The sequence below is a fragment of the Eptatretus burgeri genome, chromosome 10 (assembly GCF_056783735.1).
Source record: "Eptatretus burgeri isolate ZD-2024b chromosome 10, Ebu_testis_v1, whole genome shotgun sequence".
Lineage (NCBI taxonomy): Eukaryota > Metazoa > Chordata > Myxini > Myxiniformes > Myxinidae > Eptatretus > Eptatretus burgeri.
In genome coordinates, this window is record NC_140970.1 from 23,495,036 (window position 1) to 23,513,877 (window position 18,842).

At 42.3% G+C, this 18,842-nt stretch overlaps 2 protein-coding genes and 1 long non-coding RNA gene across 6 annotated transcripts in view; 2 read left to right on the forward strand and 1 right to left on the reverse strand.

Moving 5' to 3' along the window:
- The window catches only part of LOC147018083 (uncharacterized), a 357,617-nt gene extending 343,453 nt beyond the window's left edge, over positions 1-14,164 (forward strand). The window contains exons 104-108 of the mRNA XM_085897420.1: positions 1,240-1,353; positions 1,589-1,666; positions 7,259-7,312; positions 8,272-8,320; positions 14,079-14,164. Of these exons, the coding sequence (XP_085753546.1) occupies positions 1,240-1,353; positions 1,589-1,666; positions 7,259-7,312; positions 8,272-8,320; positions 14,079-14,149 (366 nt within the window). The 3' untranslated portion in view covers positions 14,150-14,164. The remainder of the gene's footprint in view (positions 1-1,239; positions 1,354-1,588; positions 1,667-7,258; positions 7,313-8,271; positions 8,321-14,078) is intronic.
- Positions 1,369-18,842, reverse strand: part of LOC147018084 (uncharacterized) — a 154,429-nt gene continuing 136,955 nt past the window's right edge. For all 4 annotated transcript variants that reach the window (XR_015062273.1, XR_015062272.1, XR_015062274.1 and 1 more), the window contains one exon: positions 1,369-1,637. This is a non-coding gene — a long non-coding RNA (uncharacterized LOC147018084). The remainder of the gene's footprint in view (positions 1,638-18,842) is intronic.
- The window catches only part of LOC147018085 (PI-stichotoxin-Hcr2h-like), a 13,769-nt gene continuing 9,503 nt past the window's right edge, over positions 14,577-18,842 (forward strand). The window contains exon 1 of the mRNA XM_085897429.1: positions 14,577-14,633. Within this exon, the coding sequence (XP_085753555.1) occupies positions 14,585-14,633 (49 nt within the window). The 5' untranslated portion in view covers positions 14,577-14,584. The remainder of the gene's footprint in view (positions 14,634-18,842) is intronic.

Here is an 18,842-nt window from a genome sequence, read left to right on the forward strand (position 1 = left end):
CTGGCTGCCTGTCTGTGTTGGCTGTCTCCATTCAAAATAATTTTGTTCATACAACGCTGTTCAATGTACAACATGTAAGTGATCTCGAATCTTTGTAAAATATTTATTTCTGAAAAGTCAATCCTCTCTCTTCGTCCAAAATCCATCGTTTTTTGGTGTTGCTATCTTCCATCATGGCTGGCAGGATAGCCTTAAGGTATGCACACTCACCTCGGAGCTGTCTAGCCTTGGGTTTGAGACTTGGCCCCACTATAAACTGTCACCTTGGTGTTTTGCACGCAGGGCGAGACACGGACGTTAAACTGGGTGTCACATCTGCTAAAATTAGTTGTTAGACGTTAAAGATCCCACTGTGTCCTTCACGAAGAGTAGGAAAGCTATCAACTGCACCCTGGACAAATTCCAAATGCTTCCTCGAACCTACTTGGTTAAATATCAGGCCGGGCCAGCAGGTTCATAAAAAAAAACTTGGGCCAAAACCATTCCACGGCCAATGCTCCGAGATATGAATAATCATGGCTGTTTAAGACTCATCATCAGTGGTTAAGGTGGCTGACTTGGGACCGAAGGGTCCTGAGTTTGTGCCGCTGTTGGCCATTGAATGTAACACCGGGTGTGGTTGCCTGTCATCCTTCCGAGGTCGGTGAAATGAGTACCAGTGTACTGGGGTAATAACCATTTGGGGTAACCTTTGTTGTAGTGGCAACCTGTCCAGGACTGTACTCCTTGCCAATGAAACTGCCTCAGCAGTCCTATGTACATATATATCGCAAAAGGAATGAGATTATTATTATTAAAGACATCATCTTACATCGCTTCCTTATCTTTGTTCCAAAGTCAGACTTTACATGTCTTCTCCGTTTCTTCGTTCTTATTCTCCCATTTGTAGAATTTACTTCCAAAAGTAGTTAGTATTCACCCTCAGTCTCTTTTACCATTTTGTTTGTATATATAGCTTGACTTCATGTTTGCATGTCCCGCTGTTCTTGCCTTACTTCATTGTCGAAATCCATCCCCCTTCATACACAAAATTATTCTTCTTTACTGTCCTTATTTCCCTGTACTTCTGCATTTCCCAATTAGTTCCCTGATGTAGTACATTTATTCTTAAATAATATCAAATAAGACATCCCCACACCCATCATCTCCAGTTTTTTTTCATTGTTGCAAAACTTTCCTTCAACCAGATATTCAATTCCAAGCTGATACCTTATTTTCAGATTTATATTCTGTGCATAGGGTTTTTCAGGTCTCCCTGGACTACCAGGCCCAATGGGGCCACCTGGTCTGCAAGGGTCTCCTCAAGCTGGTCATCCAGGCATTCGAGGACCGGAGGGACCCAAAGGAAAGAAGGTGAATAATGCCTCTCCTTTTGTTTATTCTGCGTATTGTTGCTGCTAGTAGGAAGCACAGGAGTTACAAGTGGGTATATATTGATGGTAAGATATATTAAAGTTCACAGGGATGCAAGATGATCATGAGTTGGCTTTCAAGGACAATTAAATCATAAGGAATATGCAAACAACTTCCATTGGTGAAAATTGGGGGAAATATACTTTTTGTGCTTGTGGTGTAATTTTGTTGCCAGGGAGACCAAGGTCCATCAGGGATCAGCGAAGTTGGAAGTCTGGGCCTTGCTGGTTTATTGGGAAAGAAAGGAGAAAAGGTGAAAAACAATTATCGGTGCCACAAACATTTTCAGAATCACCCAAATCACATTACACCTATTAAACAATTTATATTGATGCATCCTTCATCTTTATATATAAAAAAACAAAACTGCTTCACGTTGTCCAATATTTACTTCTGCTACCAAAGGTGGAAGGAGGTTACGTTTTTACCCCGATCTGTCTGTTTGTTTGTCTGTTTGTCTCTGAGCAGGATATCTCAAAGAGTTATGGATGGATTCAGACAAAATTTGGTAGAGAGTTTGGGTATGTGACAAGGGCTAAATGATTAGATTGTGGTGAAGATCCGGATCTGAATACGAGAAGTTTTTACGTGATTCTTCACCATTGAGTGATAGGGCGAAAACGATCTATAACATGATATCTCAAAAAGTTGCGGACTGATTTGGACGAAAATTGGTGGACAGGTTGGGAGTGTGATATGAGATATTATGACATTGATTTGATTTTGGTGAAGATCCAAATCTGGATCTGGATACGATAATTTTTTTTTAAGTGATTCTTCACCATTGAGAGATGTGGCCAAAATTGATATACAGTCTGATATTTCAAAAAGTTGTGGACATACTATGACAAAACAGAGTGGATGAGTTGGTGAGGTGACAAGAACAAGCTGATTAGATTTTGGTTCAGGTCCGAATAAAGATCCGCCTATCAGTGGGATCCAAAATGTAAACTGTTCAGCCTGGTGGAGGTATGCACTTGACCGAGTGCCGCTCTAGTTACCTCCGCCACCGAAGGTGAAATGAGGTTATGTTTTCACCCCTGTCTGTCTGTCTGTTTGTTTGTGTGCAGGATATCTCAAAAAGCTTTGGACGGACACCATCATTTATTGCCTTTGTGCCAAGTTTGAACAAAATTGGTCCATACTTGTCCGAGATATGGCTGCAGAGGGACGGACAAGACCCAATCCTAATAACAGAGTAGATTGAATTTTAAATAAATCAAGATGATGAATACTTAGATGCTAATAAAATGTATTTCGCTAAGAATACTTAGATCCCAATCCGAACAAAAATGCATTGAGGAGTTCCTCTTCAGGATCTCTGCCAACTTTCTCAAAGATAAGTTTTCCGGTTGTTTTTGTCACGTTTTTACTGTTATTTTGTTATCTCTGTGTTTACTGTGTATTTCTTCTTGTCTTGTGTTAAAACTTGTGCTATTTGTAGAGTTTTTGTCATCTTTGATATCGGGTTTCTTTGAGGCCTACCTTTCTCTACTTTTCCCTCCACCTTCCTTCTATCCCTCCCAACTATACCCTCGGTTTCATGTCTTAAAATAAAATAAAATAAAAAATTACTCACCTTATACCCCACGAAAACCACGTGACTTCTGGAACCGAATCTTCTTCCGTCCTTTTGCCGATCTACCATCTTCCTCCTACTTTAGCCGATCCAAATTCACCATACACATTCACAGTCTTTTTCTTCAACCTTTCCTTTACCCATCTTACCTAATCTTTAAAAAAGAAAAAAAACTTTATTCTTTTAACCTCTCACGACACACCTCCCAAAACCACGTGTTTCTCTATCCCCCTCTTTTTCTTCCTGTAACTGTCGTCGAACTACCAGCTTCCTTCTGCATTGGCTGATCCAAATTCACCATACACCTACACGATTTTTCTTCAACCTTTCCTTATCCTAATCTTATGTAATCTTCATCCAAAATTTTTTTTAAACGGTCTTTTAAAATGTTACAACTTCCTCTTTCACATGTGTGGTTCTCTGTATTGTATCATAATTCACTACTCTTCCTTTTCTTCAAAAGACTGTTTTCAATTCGACCTTTCCTTCATCCCGTGTCTAAAAGGTCCCACTGTTACGTTTCTTTTCTCCATTCTCTTAATTCGCCTTTATTGCATCCCTCACGTCATGTCTTTAATCGCATCTCTGATTTAAAACAAAAAAAATATCCCCATTTGCAATGCATGTTCGTGTTCCAACAATCATGCCTTTTTTCCAATTCACCCCACCTCCTTACATCTACCTCCTCCTAACCGCTCACCTGTTATATCCTCTCATTACCCCTCCCAACTTGCCCCTCCTCCTTCCTCTGCTCTTTGCAACTCTTCACGGTCTTCTGCTTCAGTATCAGCTCCTCCTCGTGTCCTAAACTGCTTGGTGTTCTAACATCCGTGGGCTCCATTCTAACCTATAAGATATCTTGTTCTCTCAATCGGTACACTCCTCAACATCTCAAACATGCTCTTTCTTTCCTCTCATCATACCTCCCCCTCTTCACAACCCCTCAAATCTTGTACCTCCCCCTGCCTGCTCCCTTCTTCACCACACCACTACCAAGTCCCATCCTTCCGCTCTCCCCACCTCGCCCATCACCCTCCTGCCCCTTGTCTGTGCCTGCTCTCATCGTCTCGTCTCCCTCTCAAAGCAACCTTCATACACATCCCCCTCCAAGCTTTCCTCTCACCTTTCTCAAAAACTCCCCATTTAGCTGGGTGTGATTGCCTCCCTCACCTGCCATGGCTCTTCAGCAAAAGACTTCTGCAACTCATTGAGACTGACACAATCTGTCAACTTCCCGACAAGGATCTCAACCAACGATACTCCATCTCTTCTGGATCTGACTTTGACCAATTTCCCAGAAAATATCTGCTGTTCTTCCTCTGCTCCAATGGGTTCATCTGACGATCTGCTTGTCAAAGTAAACATCCCTCTCACTGTTATTAGAGAACCACGTCAATGCCGTCATGTTTGGTATGTCACTCAGGCCGACTGACAAGGACTTCAAGCACCCATCAAACGTATTGACTGGTCTCCCATCTCTACTTTCTCCGACATCAAATCATCCTGGGAATTCTTTCAAAGAAACTTGCTCTCTCTCATGCACAGATTTATCCCGTCTCTTCTTTAGTTGTCTTACCCCTCTTCCCGCCCATGGTATACTGAAGCTGGTGGCGAGGCAGTTGTCCTGAAACAACTTGCCTTTGCCTCATGGAAGGCAAATTCAACTGAAGGCAATCTTGGTTCCTTCCACAAACAAGTGTGTGTCTACCCTGAGGAGATCCAGGAAACAACATCAAGTGTGAACTCTCAAACCTGTCTCCCTCCTCCAAATCCTGGTGGCATATACTTAAGTCTGTTTCTGGTGTATGTTCCCCCTCCATCCCCTGCCTTGCCTCAAATGACGACACAGCTGATACTGTACGTGAAAAGGCTGAATGCATAAACTCGGTGTTGGCATCTAAATATTATGTCCAAAACCCATCGCTTTCTGCACACACCTTACTCAGTCACACCCAGCTTTCCTGGACCTTTTCTCCTGACAAGGTGGAGAGCTTGCTGTCAAACCTCGACTCTGATTCTGCAACCGGTCCAGGCGGCATCAGCCCATGTGTCCAAAAAACCTGCTCTGCTGCTATTACTCACCCTCTCTCTCTTCTATTCACCCTCTCATTTGCTTGAGGTCTTCTGACATCTGCTTGGAAATGAGCAAACATTACCGCTGTGCAAAAACAAATCCTTGCAACTACAGACCAATCAGCCTTCTCCCAATCATCAGCAAGGTTGTGGTATCCATTATCACTTCCAACATTAAATTCTTCCTCTTCTCCAATGGCCTGATTTCCAATCATCAATTTGGATTCAGACCAGGTCACTCTACCCTGACTTGCTGCTCTTGCTTTCCCAACAATGGATAGAGGTCCTCAATGCCAGACATGAGATCAGAGCCATCTCCCGAGACGTATTGCGTGCTCTTGACACAGTCTGGCACCAAGCCTGACTCACCAAACTCTCTTCAAATGGTATCCAAGGCAATCTCCACTCATGGCTCGCAGACTTACTCTCCTGTCACAGTCAACGTGTGGCCCTTTGTAGAATTCTATCATGCTTTCTTCCTGTGCAGGCTGGAGTTCTTCAACGCAGTGTTCTGGGCCCAGTGCTTTTTCTCGTTTTCATCAATGATCTCTGCGACTCTCTGGAAAATCCTCTTCATCTCTTTGCTGATGACTCCACCCTCTGCTGTACCATCTGTCATCCCTCAGATCGGCAAGCAGCAGCCTCTTAACTCTCTGCAAATCTGGATAAAATCACAAGCTGGTCCAACACGTGGAACATGTCTTTCAATCCTGACATATCTCACTCTCTCACTCTGTCCCTCTGAAAGGACCATCTGAGCCCCCCCCCCCCCAACTCCTTTCTCAACAATCCTCTTGAAGAAGTCCTCTCATTCAAATTTTGCACTTCACTATCTGCCATGATCTTTCCTAGGAAAACCACATCTCCGAGCTGGTCTCCAAAGCCAGTTGCCGATTGGGCATCCTCCATCGTGCAAAGTCCTTCCTTGGTTCACCTGAGCTCCTGACCACATACAAAGCTTTAATCCACAGCCTGATGGAGTACTGCTCTCCCCTCTGTGCTGGTGGCCCCGCCTCACCTTTCTCGGCTTCACGCTGTGGAAACTAAGGCATATAAGATCATTGGTATCTCCTGCGATGAGGCTGAGTCTTAGGGTCTCTCACTGTCTCTCACCACAGGCAAGTCGGTGGTCTTTTTGTCTTTTACCGTCTCCTCTGCAGCCCCGCCCCTCCCCCTCCCCTCAACTCTGTCTACTCTCTGTCCCGCCCATATTTCCGCAGGGTGCTCAAGGTCTGCCAGTAACTCCTTTCTGGTAAAACTACCAAAATCAAGAATCCCTGCTCACCTTCCTTCTTTCATTCCTTCTTTTTCCTGCCTTTGGAACAAGCTCCCACACACTCTTCCCTCCAGATCTTCAAAACAGCTGTTCACCACCATCTCTTGTCTGCCCCCATCCAAAAGCATGATCTTTTCTACCCCCATTAATCCACCCCAAACCCACCTCCTTCAAATTCCCTGCTTTCCTTCCTGAAAATCCCTGTAGTGTCCATCTTGTTTACCCCGTGTACCCCGCCCCATCCCACTCCCTTCCACAGATCTCCTCATGTGTCTATTCCCCACTGTTTTGTGCTTCCCTCTCCCATCCCCACATCTCCTGCTCCCCTTGTTATACGTTATGTGTGTTAGCTCTTGTATGAGCCTTGACATTGTATATAAAATAAAATTTTCAAATGTAGTGAGATTATACAGATGCAGGTGGCTCAGGCAAGCACGTGTGTGTGTGTGTGTGTGTGTGTGTGTGTGTGTGTGTGTGTGTGTGTGTGTGTGTGTGTGTGTGTGTGTGTGTGTGTGTGTGTGTGTGTGTGTGTGTGTGTGTGTGTGTGTGTGTGTGTGTGTGTGTGTGTGTGTCTTGACTACATGTGCTGGGATGTTTTCCTTTTTTTTTTTCATACGGGTACCGATGTTCTGTGTTGAGGTTGCAGTTGAGATAAGTTGCAGACTGCAAAGGCAAAATTACATTTTCATCTCTCTTTCCTTGCATTTCATGCATTTTCAAACAAACCATTAAACCATTAACATTTTAAAATATTACACCAAATCATAAAAACATGAAACATCAATTCAAGTTAATCATACAACCCCAGTTGTTCAAGATTTTGAATTATTCAATGTTTTGTGAATGTAAAAGATTGAGGAATAATTGACAAACCAGTCTGCCAGACATAACTGACAAACGTGCAACCATTCTTGCAGGGAAACAAGGGAATGCTGGGGAAAAGAGGCGGAAATGGACAAAGAGGAATTACGGTAGGATTTCAAGAGTGACGCAAAAGCATGCACCTGACACCAAAACTGCCATTCATTATGGCCAACCTTCTCAATGCTAATTGGATAGCAATCCTCATGGTTCTAGCAACAAATGTCTCTTGTGCAGCCATGCGTGCTGGATGAGAGCTGTTTGTCCACTCTGAGGGATTACTGTGGAATTAAGACAAGTCCTTATTGAACCATCCTATAACTCCACTTAAAATCAATCTGTCTATTCCTGTACCAATTTTGAGGCTTTTAAAATATGAAATGATAACTTTTGTCCTGCATGAAACACTATTCATTTAAATTTCAAGAAAATATGTTTAACTATTTCGTTTAAAATAAAATCTGATTGCTCTTGTTATTGTTCTTATTTAGTGCTGCTTTGCTGCAGGGTTGAAAAAGGCTTTTGAGGGGGTAATTAAAGCTTTATCATTGCTGACAAAATACTTCCATACAAGTTTGTTCTCAGAAATTATTGAAAGCGGGTTTATGAACTTTCTAACATCTTCCAGCAAGATATATCCGGGCCTAGCCTGGCTTAGCCTAATGACACCAGCCTTCATGATTCAGACCATATCCATTTTATATATGGGCCTGACTGCTGAAGCATTCATCATAGCAATTGTCTTTTTGGTTGACTTTACATACTGTTTTTTTCCTAAAATTTTTGTCATAGTTTACATTTTCCATCAGGTTAGTTATTACTGCAGTCTTACTTCAATTAGAGTTATTAAACATCAAAAAACATGAGTAATGAGACATTGATGGGGAGCTACAAAGTCAACACATATATGTACAATACATTATTTCTACGTTTCTGAATTAATTTGATATTTTTAATGTTCAATGTGTCACAAATGCATCCATCTTAAAGCCATTAGAGGGTCACAGGTATTGTAAAGCAATATTGCTGGCATCAAAGCTTAATGTTTCTTTTTGTCTGCTGTCCACAGAAAGAGAAGGTTCTGGAAATAATCCGTGAAGAGATGAATGCCATATGCCGTAAGTCCCTGCACTCATCAAGACATAGCTTATGTTAGCTATAAATATCACACTTAAAACAGGCGACAAAAAACACGAAAATTGCATTGTATTAAAAAAATTGTGAAAGATCGACGATGTTGGTATTGTTTTGCAAAATGATTTATAACTTGCAGATTTATATGTTGATCTTTTGTAACCTTTGGTTTATTTATCATTGTCAACAAGAAACTCACTAGTGTGAATTTTACAAAGAATTTAACTTTATAAACCAATTATACTTTATACAAGTCATATAAAAATTAATGGAATTGCCAGACTTTTGGAAGCCAGAGAATAGGTTTAAGCACCATTTTGAATGTTGCATTGTGGGTTTTGGCAAGTCTTAATCGCTGTTGTAGCTGCTAAGTTACATGACAAGACAAAATTGGACCTGGCAATTTTGACGAGGTTACTTGCTTTGCTAAACAGACTCCAGCGTAGTACTGCTTGAAATAGTGGTTGCGATAAGAAATTGTTGATGCACAAGCCAAAGTGAACCATGGATGGGAAAGAACCTTCACTTGATATATACGTGAGGGAATATAAATGTCCATACCAGTGCGAATCCATTGGGATATTTCCTCGGCACCATATCAGGACCAAGACTAAAAGCTGAGGTTCATGGCACATCAGCAAGAAATGAACAAAATCCATGCCAATCAGCTTTCCCAAACTCAAACACAGTGTGGAGAAAAAGTTGCACTGCAGTTGAGAATGAGGAGTAAGGGAGACAAACAAAAACAGTGGAATGATCTGAGTTATCAATTGGAGGAAGGACTAGAGCAACACGGTCACCAAGGTTAGAAAACAAAAGGAGATGAAGCAGGTATCTTCCTCATGGTTCTAGCAACAAATGTCTCTTGTGCAGCCATGTGCAGCCATCTTCCATGAGAAGCATGGTCAGGAAAATGAGTGGGAGAGGAAACAATTTGGGTGATATTTTGTGCAATTGAGAAATTATAGGAATTGATACCAGGAGTGTCAGACAAGGACCATGACAAGGAGGGTGATCAAGTCTGTGTAAAATGTAACCAAGTAACTTGAAAAACGGAGGAGATGCCACTGTCCAACGGACACTCAGATAGAGCCAGCAGGTCAGGTGAATTAAACTGAACAAAAGATTGCACTGACGAAAAGTTAGAGCGAAAGCCCCTGACATTGAAGAAACAAATATTAAAATGATTTGAGTGTCGCTGCGCACAGGCTGGTGGATTGACATGTGCAGGTAGAGATCTGTTATTCTTAGCTTGTATAACTATATTATTGGTCGTGAAAACACATACTATAAGAAGAAGAATAAGAAGACATCAGTCAGAGTTACTCTTAGTGACTACTCTTAGTCTTAGTGACGACCAAAGATGTGACTACTCTGAGTCATGCTCCTACCCATTGTCCTGCTTGACTAGGTAAGACCTACCAGGTGCAAAGCTCCCTCCAGTATAGCTCTCAAGGTCACAGGAGCACATGAGCTTTCCCACTACGATCAAAGTGGGAGTCACAACAACAAGGAGATAAGTCAGCTTCTTGATTCTGTAGCCACGATCACAGTGAAAACTCGAACTCTCAGAAGCAGAATACCATGGTATAATGAAGACATTCACATTGCCTGGCAAGAGAAGTAAAGCTGAACGCAAGTGGCAGAAACCTCGATCTCCCGATGACCATGAGAAGTTTCTTTTATTAGAAATGTGAAACATCTAATCTCATCACATTCTGGACTAAGATCACTTTGTCACTTCATAAGACAGTAAGTTTTTTTTTTCTTTATGTGATGATTTTTTTCTTCTTGATGTGATGCAATGGAGCTGTGGAGAACGTTGACTTCTTTGCTGCATAGAAATCCCCCATCACTTCCTGTTCATGACTACAGAAACAATGAGCAACCAGTTCTGTTTCTACTTTATGAACAACATTGTGAAACTTCTACTACATTTGGATTTGAATAAAACCCACACTGGTTGTTTTGATGATCCAGTATCCATCAGTTTTGAACCATTGTCCTGTACCTTTATGATGACTATGGAAGATGAGGTGTTGAAAGTCTGGATCACCAGACAAATTTGTCACCGAGATCCAATCCCAACATAGTTCCTGAAGGAAAACATTGCATATCTTCTTCCAGTTTTGACTGAGATAATAAATGCATTGTTGACAAATGGAGTTTTTCCATCCATAGCTCATCTCACCATCATCAACCCTCTCCTGAAGAAGCCAAGTCGAGACAAAAACAGTCAAAATAACTACAGGCCAATTTCGCACCTGACCTTTCTCAGCGAGACTATCGAGAAAATCATTTATTCTTAATGCTATCGAGATCTAGCGAGATGCTATCGAGACCATCGAGAAATCGAGATGCTTGGGTGACTTCTCACAGGAACACAAATGATTTAATGGACCCCTTCAGTCGGCTTAAGAGGTGACTCATTATCCCTTTCAGTGCGGTGAAATCCATCATGAAGTGGAAGATGTATCATACCACCCAGACTCCAACAATGACTTTGCAACGCTCTTTGTCTGAGATGTGGGTCAGTGTTCATCAATCTGCAACAATATCCCTTTCCCTTCACAAAGCTGGCCTCTATGGACATGTGAAAACAAAAAAGCCATTGCTGATAAAGACGCATCTAAAAGCTCGTATGGAGTTTGTGAAAAAGCATCAGAATGATCGTGCAGAAATGTGGAGAAAAGTTTTGTGGTCAGACGAGACAATTTTACTTTTTGGTCTAGAGTCAAAGCGTTACATTTGGCGCAAGCCGAACACTGCACATACATCACCTCGTCAATTCCTACTGTCAAGCATGGTGGTGGCAACATTATGTTATGGGGCTGCTTTTCATCAGCTTGTTCGAATAGAAGGGACAATAGACAGTGCAAAGTACAGGAGAATCCTTGATGAAAACCTGCTTGATTTAGCCATGAATCTGAAACTGGGGAGGAGATTCAAATTTCAGCAGGATGATGATCCGAAACACAAAGTTAAAGTCACAATGGAGTGGCTGAATAAGAAGAAAATAAATGTTTTTGAGTTGCCCAGTCAAAGTCCTGACTTGAACCCAATTGAACATTTATGGCGAGATTTGAAGATTGCAGTCCATCGACGATCCTCATCACGCAATTTTCACGTGAAGAATGGGTAAAGATTTCACCATCTCACTGTACAAACCTGGTAGAGACCGACCCAGAAAGACTCGTAGTAGTCATTGCTGTAAAAGGTGCTTCCACCAAGTATTGACCTCTGGGGCCGAATACTTTTACAACCAGTGAATTTTGATTTGTATATGTTTTTTGCAGGTATTCCTGACATCTAATCTCCTTCAACTATAACAGTGTTTCGTTTGATCTCTTCGGTTATGAATAAAAAAGTTAATTTGGAAAAAAAAATTCTACATAATTCGTAATTCATCCAAATATGGCATTATTGATCGGGAGTGAATACTGTTACGGATCTGGAAACCATTTGCATTCAACATACAGATGTCCAAAAAGTCAGTTATGTTGTTAAGTATGTGTGTAGTCAGATCCCCTTCCTTTTGTCTAGTGGGAGAATCAAAGGCGTGCATTGCGATTTCTCTTTAGTTAGGTTATTAAATCTTTACATCCAACGAACCCTCCAACAAGCCATCTAACAACCATTCCATCTGCATGACCCCTCGGCCCATCACAATCCACCACCAACCAGCTGCCTTCTCACACCCTGATGTGCCAAGGCAAGATCTCGCGGTTCCGGTTTCTCGGCTCCCACGAATGTTGAAACTCTTTCACGACAACCTTTGCAACATTGATACTGTTACTCGTCAAGTATGAACCCACGTGGAAGAGTGGCTGGGGTTTCCCGGCAGGGGCCGTTGCAGCATTGATACTGTTACTCATCAAGTATGAACCCGCGTGGAAGAGTCGCTGGGGTTTCCCGGCAGGGGCCAAGGCCCCGCCCCGGAAAGGTATGCTGTGGAACCCAGTCCAATCAAAGGCGGACAGCGAGGTGTGTTCACCAAGGCCCCTCCTCGCTGAGGGAGGTCCATAAAATTCCCGAGCAATCTCTGAGGCAGGGGTCTTTTTGGGGTCTTGGAGAGTTTTTGGTGGGTCTTTTTGAAGAGTTTTGGAGGGTTTTTTGCTGTTACGAAGGTCGTCGAGGCTGTGAACGTGTCTCTGCTGGCCCTCTACACGGAAGGAAAGAGCGACCCTGACCCACCCTCCATGGACCCCGCTACTTACCACCCGAGCTCCGCCACGAACCTCGAGTCCCAGACGTGCGACTGGGGACCAAACCAGCGAGCATTGTCAGGTGCCGCAGCACAGAGTACCCCCTTTCTCCGCCGGCCAGGTACCCAACCGAACTCTGACCCCCAGCTTGTCTCTCTCCTCAGCTGCGAGGGTCCAATAAAGAACTCTGGGTTTCTTTTCGTGTGTGTGTGTGTGTGTGTGTGTGTGTGTGTGTGTGTGTGTGTGTGTGTGTGTGTGTGTGTGTGTGCGTGTGTGTGTGTGTGTGTGTCTGTGAGCGTGTGCGTGTGTGTGTGTGTGTGTGTGTGTGTGTGTGGGCCCGTCTTTAAGTAGAACTGAATAAGTGCTTTTGGATCATTGTAAATACTTCTTGCATATTCGCGTTAAGTCTTGCTTTGCGTCTTCATTTACTGTCAATAAAACTTGTCAGAAATGTTCCCAGTTCGTTTCCGTCCCTTCTTGAATTGGTCCAGCATGGTTCGGATCTGAGTTTAGGCGGGACTTTATCCCCGATAATCCGTTCATTCCAGCCGGCACGGCTTTGGCAGTTTCTGTTCGGCTGCACCCAAACCGGAGCTGGTAGTCGGTAGCTGGAACTCTACCGCAGTTGGTAGAGTGACCCGGTTCGAGCAAGATGTGCCGAGGGCGTGGTTTCCCCGGTAGTCGAAATCGCGTAGTTAATTAGGTAAATTGGTTATAGACAAATAGACCCTACGCTACGCAGTTGAAATATTGGCGACCACATTCAGTTAAACGACCCGCCAGCTCGCGGAGTTATCCGAGCGACGGCCTACAATTCTGGGGATTTTGGTGGGAGACGACGCAAGCTTTCCCACCTAGTGGTCGGTCTCGCCAACGACCCCCGGCCCACAACAATACTTTTGCAGGTGACTGTATATACAGTACTTAAGCACACTGCACAGGGAATATTGTTCTTTGAACTCTCTTGTTATTAATATTATAAGTGTTGTGATTTAGTGAAACAAAAAGAGTATGTAAATGCAGATGTTTTTATTATTCACATCCTATGTTGTTTGCCATGAGCTCTGTCTGTCAGTAACATTTCCATTCATTAATCTTGCTCGATGCTGATCTGTATGACTCAGATGGACAGATGCGACCGTTAACTTGAGCTGATTAATTTGCCACTGTATGCTAATGTCTTGTGCCACCATCATCAATTTAACACTCATTTACTCCACGTAAACTTTCTTTTGCTTACCATTTTCAATCAATTATAATCCTTGTAATAATTTCTTTTTTTTGAGAGAGAGAGAAAAAAATCCTTTTTGTTTTAAATGTGTTTGCTTCAAAACTCCCACCCACCTCACGCTTGTTTCCATAACTGGTGTCCATAAAATCCGAACACACAACTATCTGTCACATTATTGCGAACTTCTTGCAATGACACCACTGTTTAATCATCGCCATATTCCATGGCTTACCATGTTCATCTTGCGATTTATCATCTTGCTTCTTCATATTGTAAAGTCAAACCCAGCTGCTTATCTTTTTGCAGGATCTTTGATTGTGGCAATGAGTTCAGTGCATAGACTATATAAACAGACAAATCACATAGTCAGACTTTAACAAATGACGAGAAAGCTGGACCTGAATGAAAACACCTCGGCTTTCAATTGAATTGTCAAGTCATCGTGTTTTTCACGAGCTGTTTGACCATAAAATCTGAAAGCAAATGTTTCTTGTTTCCTTTACAGCTTGTGCAGGTAGGTTACATATCAGCTTGCCTCACTCAACACACAACACCGCTCAGGTAGGAACATTTCAAGATAATAAATATGTTTGCAGAAGAGAAAAAAAAGAAACAAGAAAAACTCTCTTTTCCTTTGCTGTGTTTAGCTCCAAGTGCTTACTTTCCCACATAAATGAATGGTGGTTAACTTCTTCTCTCCCTCCCCAATGTTCTACCCCACCTATCACTTGCCCAACACATGCACTGGTGCACTCCCAGAGGATAGCCGTGAGTACACTGCATTACGATTAAATGAAGCATTGTTTCGCAAGATGGCACATGATTCTGCTGATGTCATTCCACCTGGTGACACCATTGCAGGTAATGTATTGTACGAGAATGCACTCGGATGATTGTGTTGCATTAAAAAAAAAATTGTGCAATCATTCGTAAAACAAAATAAGAAAGAAGTTATTTTTGAATACATAGAGAAATGCAAAAAAAAGTAAGCCAATTTGGCTGATAAATCAATATAACCTCTATTTTTTGTAAATGCAGATGTTTTGAGGTTTCTTTGTAAACATTCGAGAAAGTTATGTGCATTTTGCATCTTTAAATCCAGTTAGACAGGAAGCTTGAAGGATTTTTTTTATATTAAACGGAAGTTACCCACTTAAAGGCCCGGTCACACCTTGACGTTTTAGCCAGCGATGGCAACGTATTAAAATGTATGTAAAACGCTGGCTTACCTTGAACTTTTGATGTTTTTTTTTAAAGATTCGGACGTATTCATAGCGACTTGGTCTTATGTATAACGCATTGGTAATGGACACAGAACGTTTCGTTGTGTTATAGATAACTTATACCAACGAATGCTGAACCTGTTGTCGGCCTACACAACCGATGCCCAACGATAGTCTAACTTAGGCATAGCGCGTTGCACGCATCGCCGACGATGTCGTGACGTAGCCTATTAAAAGGCTGACGCACAACGATTCGAATCATAACTGCCGTAGAAATGGAAGTGTCAACATCGCGGTCACCCCTTGGCGATCTTGCCAGCGTATGCCGACCTAAGAAAAATGTGTCTAAAACGTTGGGGCACGTCAAATACGGTATGAGTAAGTTTGGTATACGTGAGTACAACGCTAAAGTACGCTATCATACGTCGTAGTAAGTAGAGTACGTCAAGAAATTTTAAACATGTTCAAAATTTTACGACGAACTCTGCGTACGACACACGTTCCGCATGCGATGGGGATAAGTTTTACACACGATATGTGGACGCTTACACACGTCTACAAAGGCTACTTATAAGCTACTCATAAGTTGAAACACGTCGCGGTAATGTCTTTTTTACGCGAAACTTATTTCTAACTTATGTTTGACGTGCTTTGAACCAATTCTTTACGTAGTCCCAACACACATCGACGTATGAAGACGTATTCCAATGACGTCTTCCGGTCGACAAAAAAAATAAATTAACGTGTTTCTAACTTACAACTGCCATATAAAGACGTGTTCCCAGCGGTTTTGGGAATTGGTATATAAAAATGGTGCTCATAAAAGGGGAGCCCAACAGTGTTTTCGAGTCCTTTTTGAGTTGATGTCCATGTCAGCAGTAACAGTATCAGTATCAGTATCAGTATTAGTATTAGTATTAGTAGTAGTTTGTTCATGTTGGCAGTAGTAGGTGAGTGTGAGGGGGAGGGTGTGGGTTATGATGGATCGTCCTTGCGTTTAACGATTTAACGATTTAAATGATAAACTAAACGATTTAAATGGCTGCATCTCCACTATTGAAAGTAGACGCTTGCGCTCAACAATTGGATTTTTTTTACACTCAACGACTTTTAAACGGTACCACTCAGCTATTTTCATTGTTTACAATGAACGATTTAAATTGCTGTCACTCGCCTTTGTTTTTTGACGCTGGGGTTTGGTAATTTTAATCGTTTCGATTGAACGTGCTAAATCGCTCAAACCCCACTATTGGAAGTAGACGCTTGCGCTCAACAATTGCATTTTTTTTTACACTCAACGACTTTTAAACGGTACCACTCAGCTATTTTCATTGTTTACAATGAACGATTTAAATTTCTGTCACTCGCCTTTGTTTTTTGATGCTGGGGTTTGGAAATTTGAAGCGTTTCTTCTGAACGTGTTAAAACGCTCAAACTCGACTATTTTAAATAGACGCTGACGATGGACAATTGGAATCATAGCCATGCTGGACATCGAAGTGTGAACATCCTCGTCATGCCGAAGAAAATTTTGAAGAATGCTGCAAATAAGTGTCCTGGCCGTGGCCGTGGACGCTGACGCAAGGACGATCCATTATACCGACGTCTTTCAGCCTATGAGTAACTTAAAAGTAACGTCTGTCGATGTGTGGCAACGATCGCGTAACGTGCCAACAACACATTAATCATAGGTTAGAAATAAGTTTCGGGTACGCTAAACATTACCTGGGCTCCAAGTTAGCATGTGTTGACAAGTAACTTACAAGTAGCATGTGTTGACGTCTGTCAACGATCGCAGACCGTGCATACAACCTGTGGCCAGCGTAGCGGAACGTGTGAGTCATACGCCGGCATAAGTCGTGAAATTTCAAGCATGAAAAAATTTGAGGACAACCAAAAAGTACAACGTTTAAAGCCAACGTACAACGATGTATGGCAGTGTTTTTCAGCGTGCTCTCAATGTTATCAAAACTTACCCATAATGTATTCAACGTGTGCCAGCGTTTTTGAAAAAAAATTCTAAAATCGGCATACGTTGGCTAAAACGTCAAGGTGTGACCGGGCCTTAAGGTTGGTGCTACTTTTGGGAAACCTGCAAACAATACTGGATTTTCAAAATGATTGTGAATGCTAATGAGGCGTTTCGCAGCAGCAGGCGCATGCGCTGTGTGGGTGTTTTCAGTGATCCGCTTCCACTAACTGGGGAGCCTTTAACTTGCTGTTGCCAGAGCAAAATCTGGAAGTCAAATAGTCTTTTTATCATGTTTTTCAGCATTTAAACAAAAGAGTGGAAATTTCAAATTGTTAGCGATAATTGTTATGTTCCTGGATGCAAATTGGACTCGCAAAAATATTGGAAATATGAAAAAAAGATGAGAGTTGTCGAGTTCCGTTCCACTCATTTTGTGTTAATACAAGCAAGCGATGGCAGTGGATATATATCTATATCTATCTATCTATCTATCTATCTCTCTCTCTCTCTCTCTCTCTCTCTCTCTCTCTCTCTCTCTCTCTCTCTCTCTCTCTCTCTCTCTCTCTCTCTCTCTCTCTCTCTCTCTCTCTCTCTCTCTCTCTCACCACACACCACACACCACACTTCTTATGTATATATAAAAGAAAGCCATGTATGTATGTTTGTATGTCCGGTAACTACTCCAACACCGAAATGTCATAGTCCAGTGGCGAAGCAAAAAAGTGTTACACACTGGACCAAAGCACCAAATTTGGTGCAGTTGTCAGTTAGGTTATATAAATATACCCATCAGAAACGGGGAATCCCCCGCCATTGAACCAGTCGGCCATCTTGGATCCGGCCACGCCCAAAATCAAAAGGGTTCTTCCTTTTCAAGTGGTACATGTGTGACCCAAATTTCAAATCGATATGGCGAACAGTTTATGAGTTATCGCACTCGCAGCTATAAATGTTGACGCCCAGCCAGCCGGACGGATGACCCGGGTGACAACAATATCCCCCTTCCGCCATGCGGCGGGGGATAAAAACAGAATCCGAGGAGGTGCCTGACCTTCGACACCTCGTTTGGGGTTTTCCAAGATGGCTGCTGCTGCCATTATCAAAAATCACATTTTCACCATAACCTTGAAACTAAAGGACTTTGGGAGAGGCAACCATTGTCGATACCCATATGTCAAGGTCATGCTTTGTGCTGATACTGGTGTTATTGTGAATAAACCCATATTTGACCATATTCATCGGTGGAGGGGTTTGTGGGGGGGGGGGAGGGGAGAGGCTGCCATCAACATTATCAAAATCACCGTTTGCCGTGACTTTGAAACTACAGGGCATATAGAGATGCAACAAGTCTCTATAACCACAATTTCAAGGTCATGCTTCAAGATCATTACTGAAATTGCAAACAACTAATGAACAATCACTGTTTAAGTACCCAAAAATGTCAAGGAGGAGTTGACATGTGTTTACACTTTCTATTTCAACACCTGCAGTATGTAATGTTTCCTGGAAATTAGAATTTTTATTTTTTCGGATTTCTCATAGATAGTATTATTTTAATTATTCCTTATTGCGGCGGACCAGTGGGCCAAGAAGGGCACTCCCGCCTGGAGGGCAGGTGTACCCGCTAGTTTAGCATGCCCAGATAGTTTAGCATTCTTATCTTGTATGCACGATCTCCATTAACATGCTCTGATAAACATTGCTGCTAAGGGGTTCTGCGCATGTGCACCGAGCATTCTGGGACAGATTATGTCATTTAAAAGTCCCATATTAATGAGATGAGTGTGGGGTTGTGTGCTCAGGTTGAGGGGTATTGAATTGGTTGCCATTTGTAGTTGAAGGCCGTTTTCATGAAACGAGAAAATTGCCTGGGAA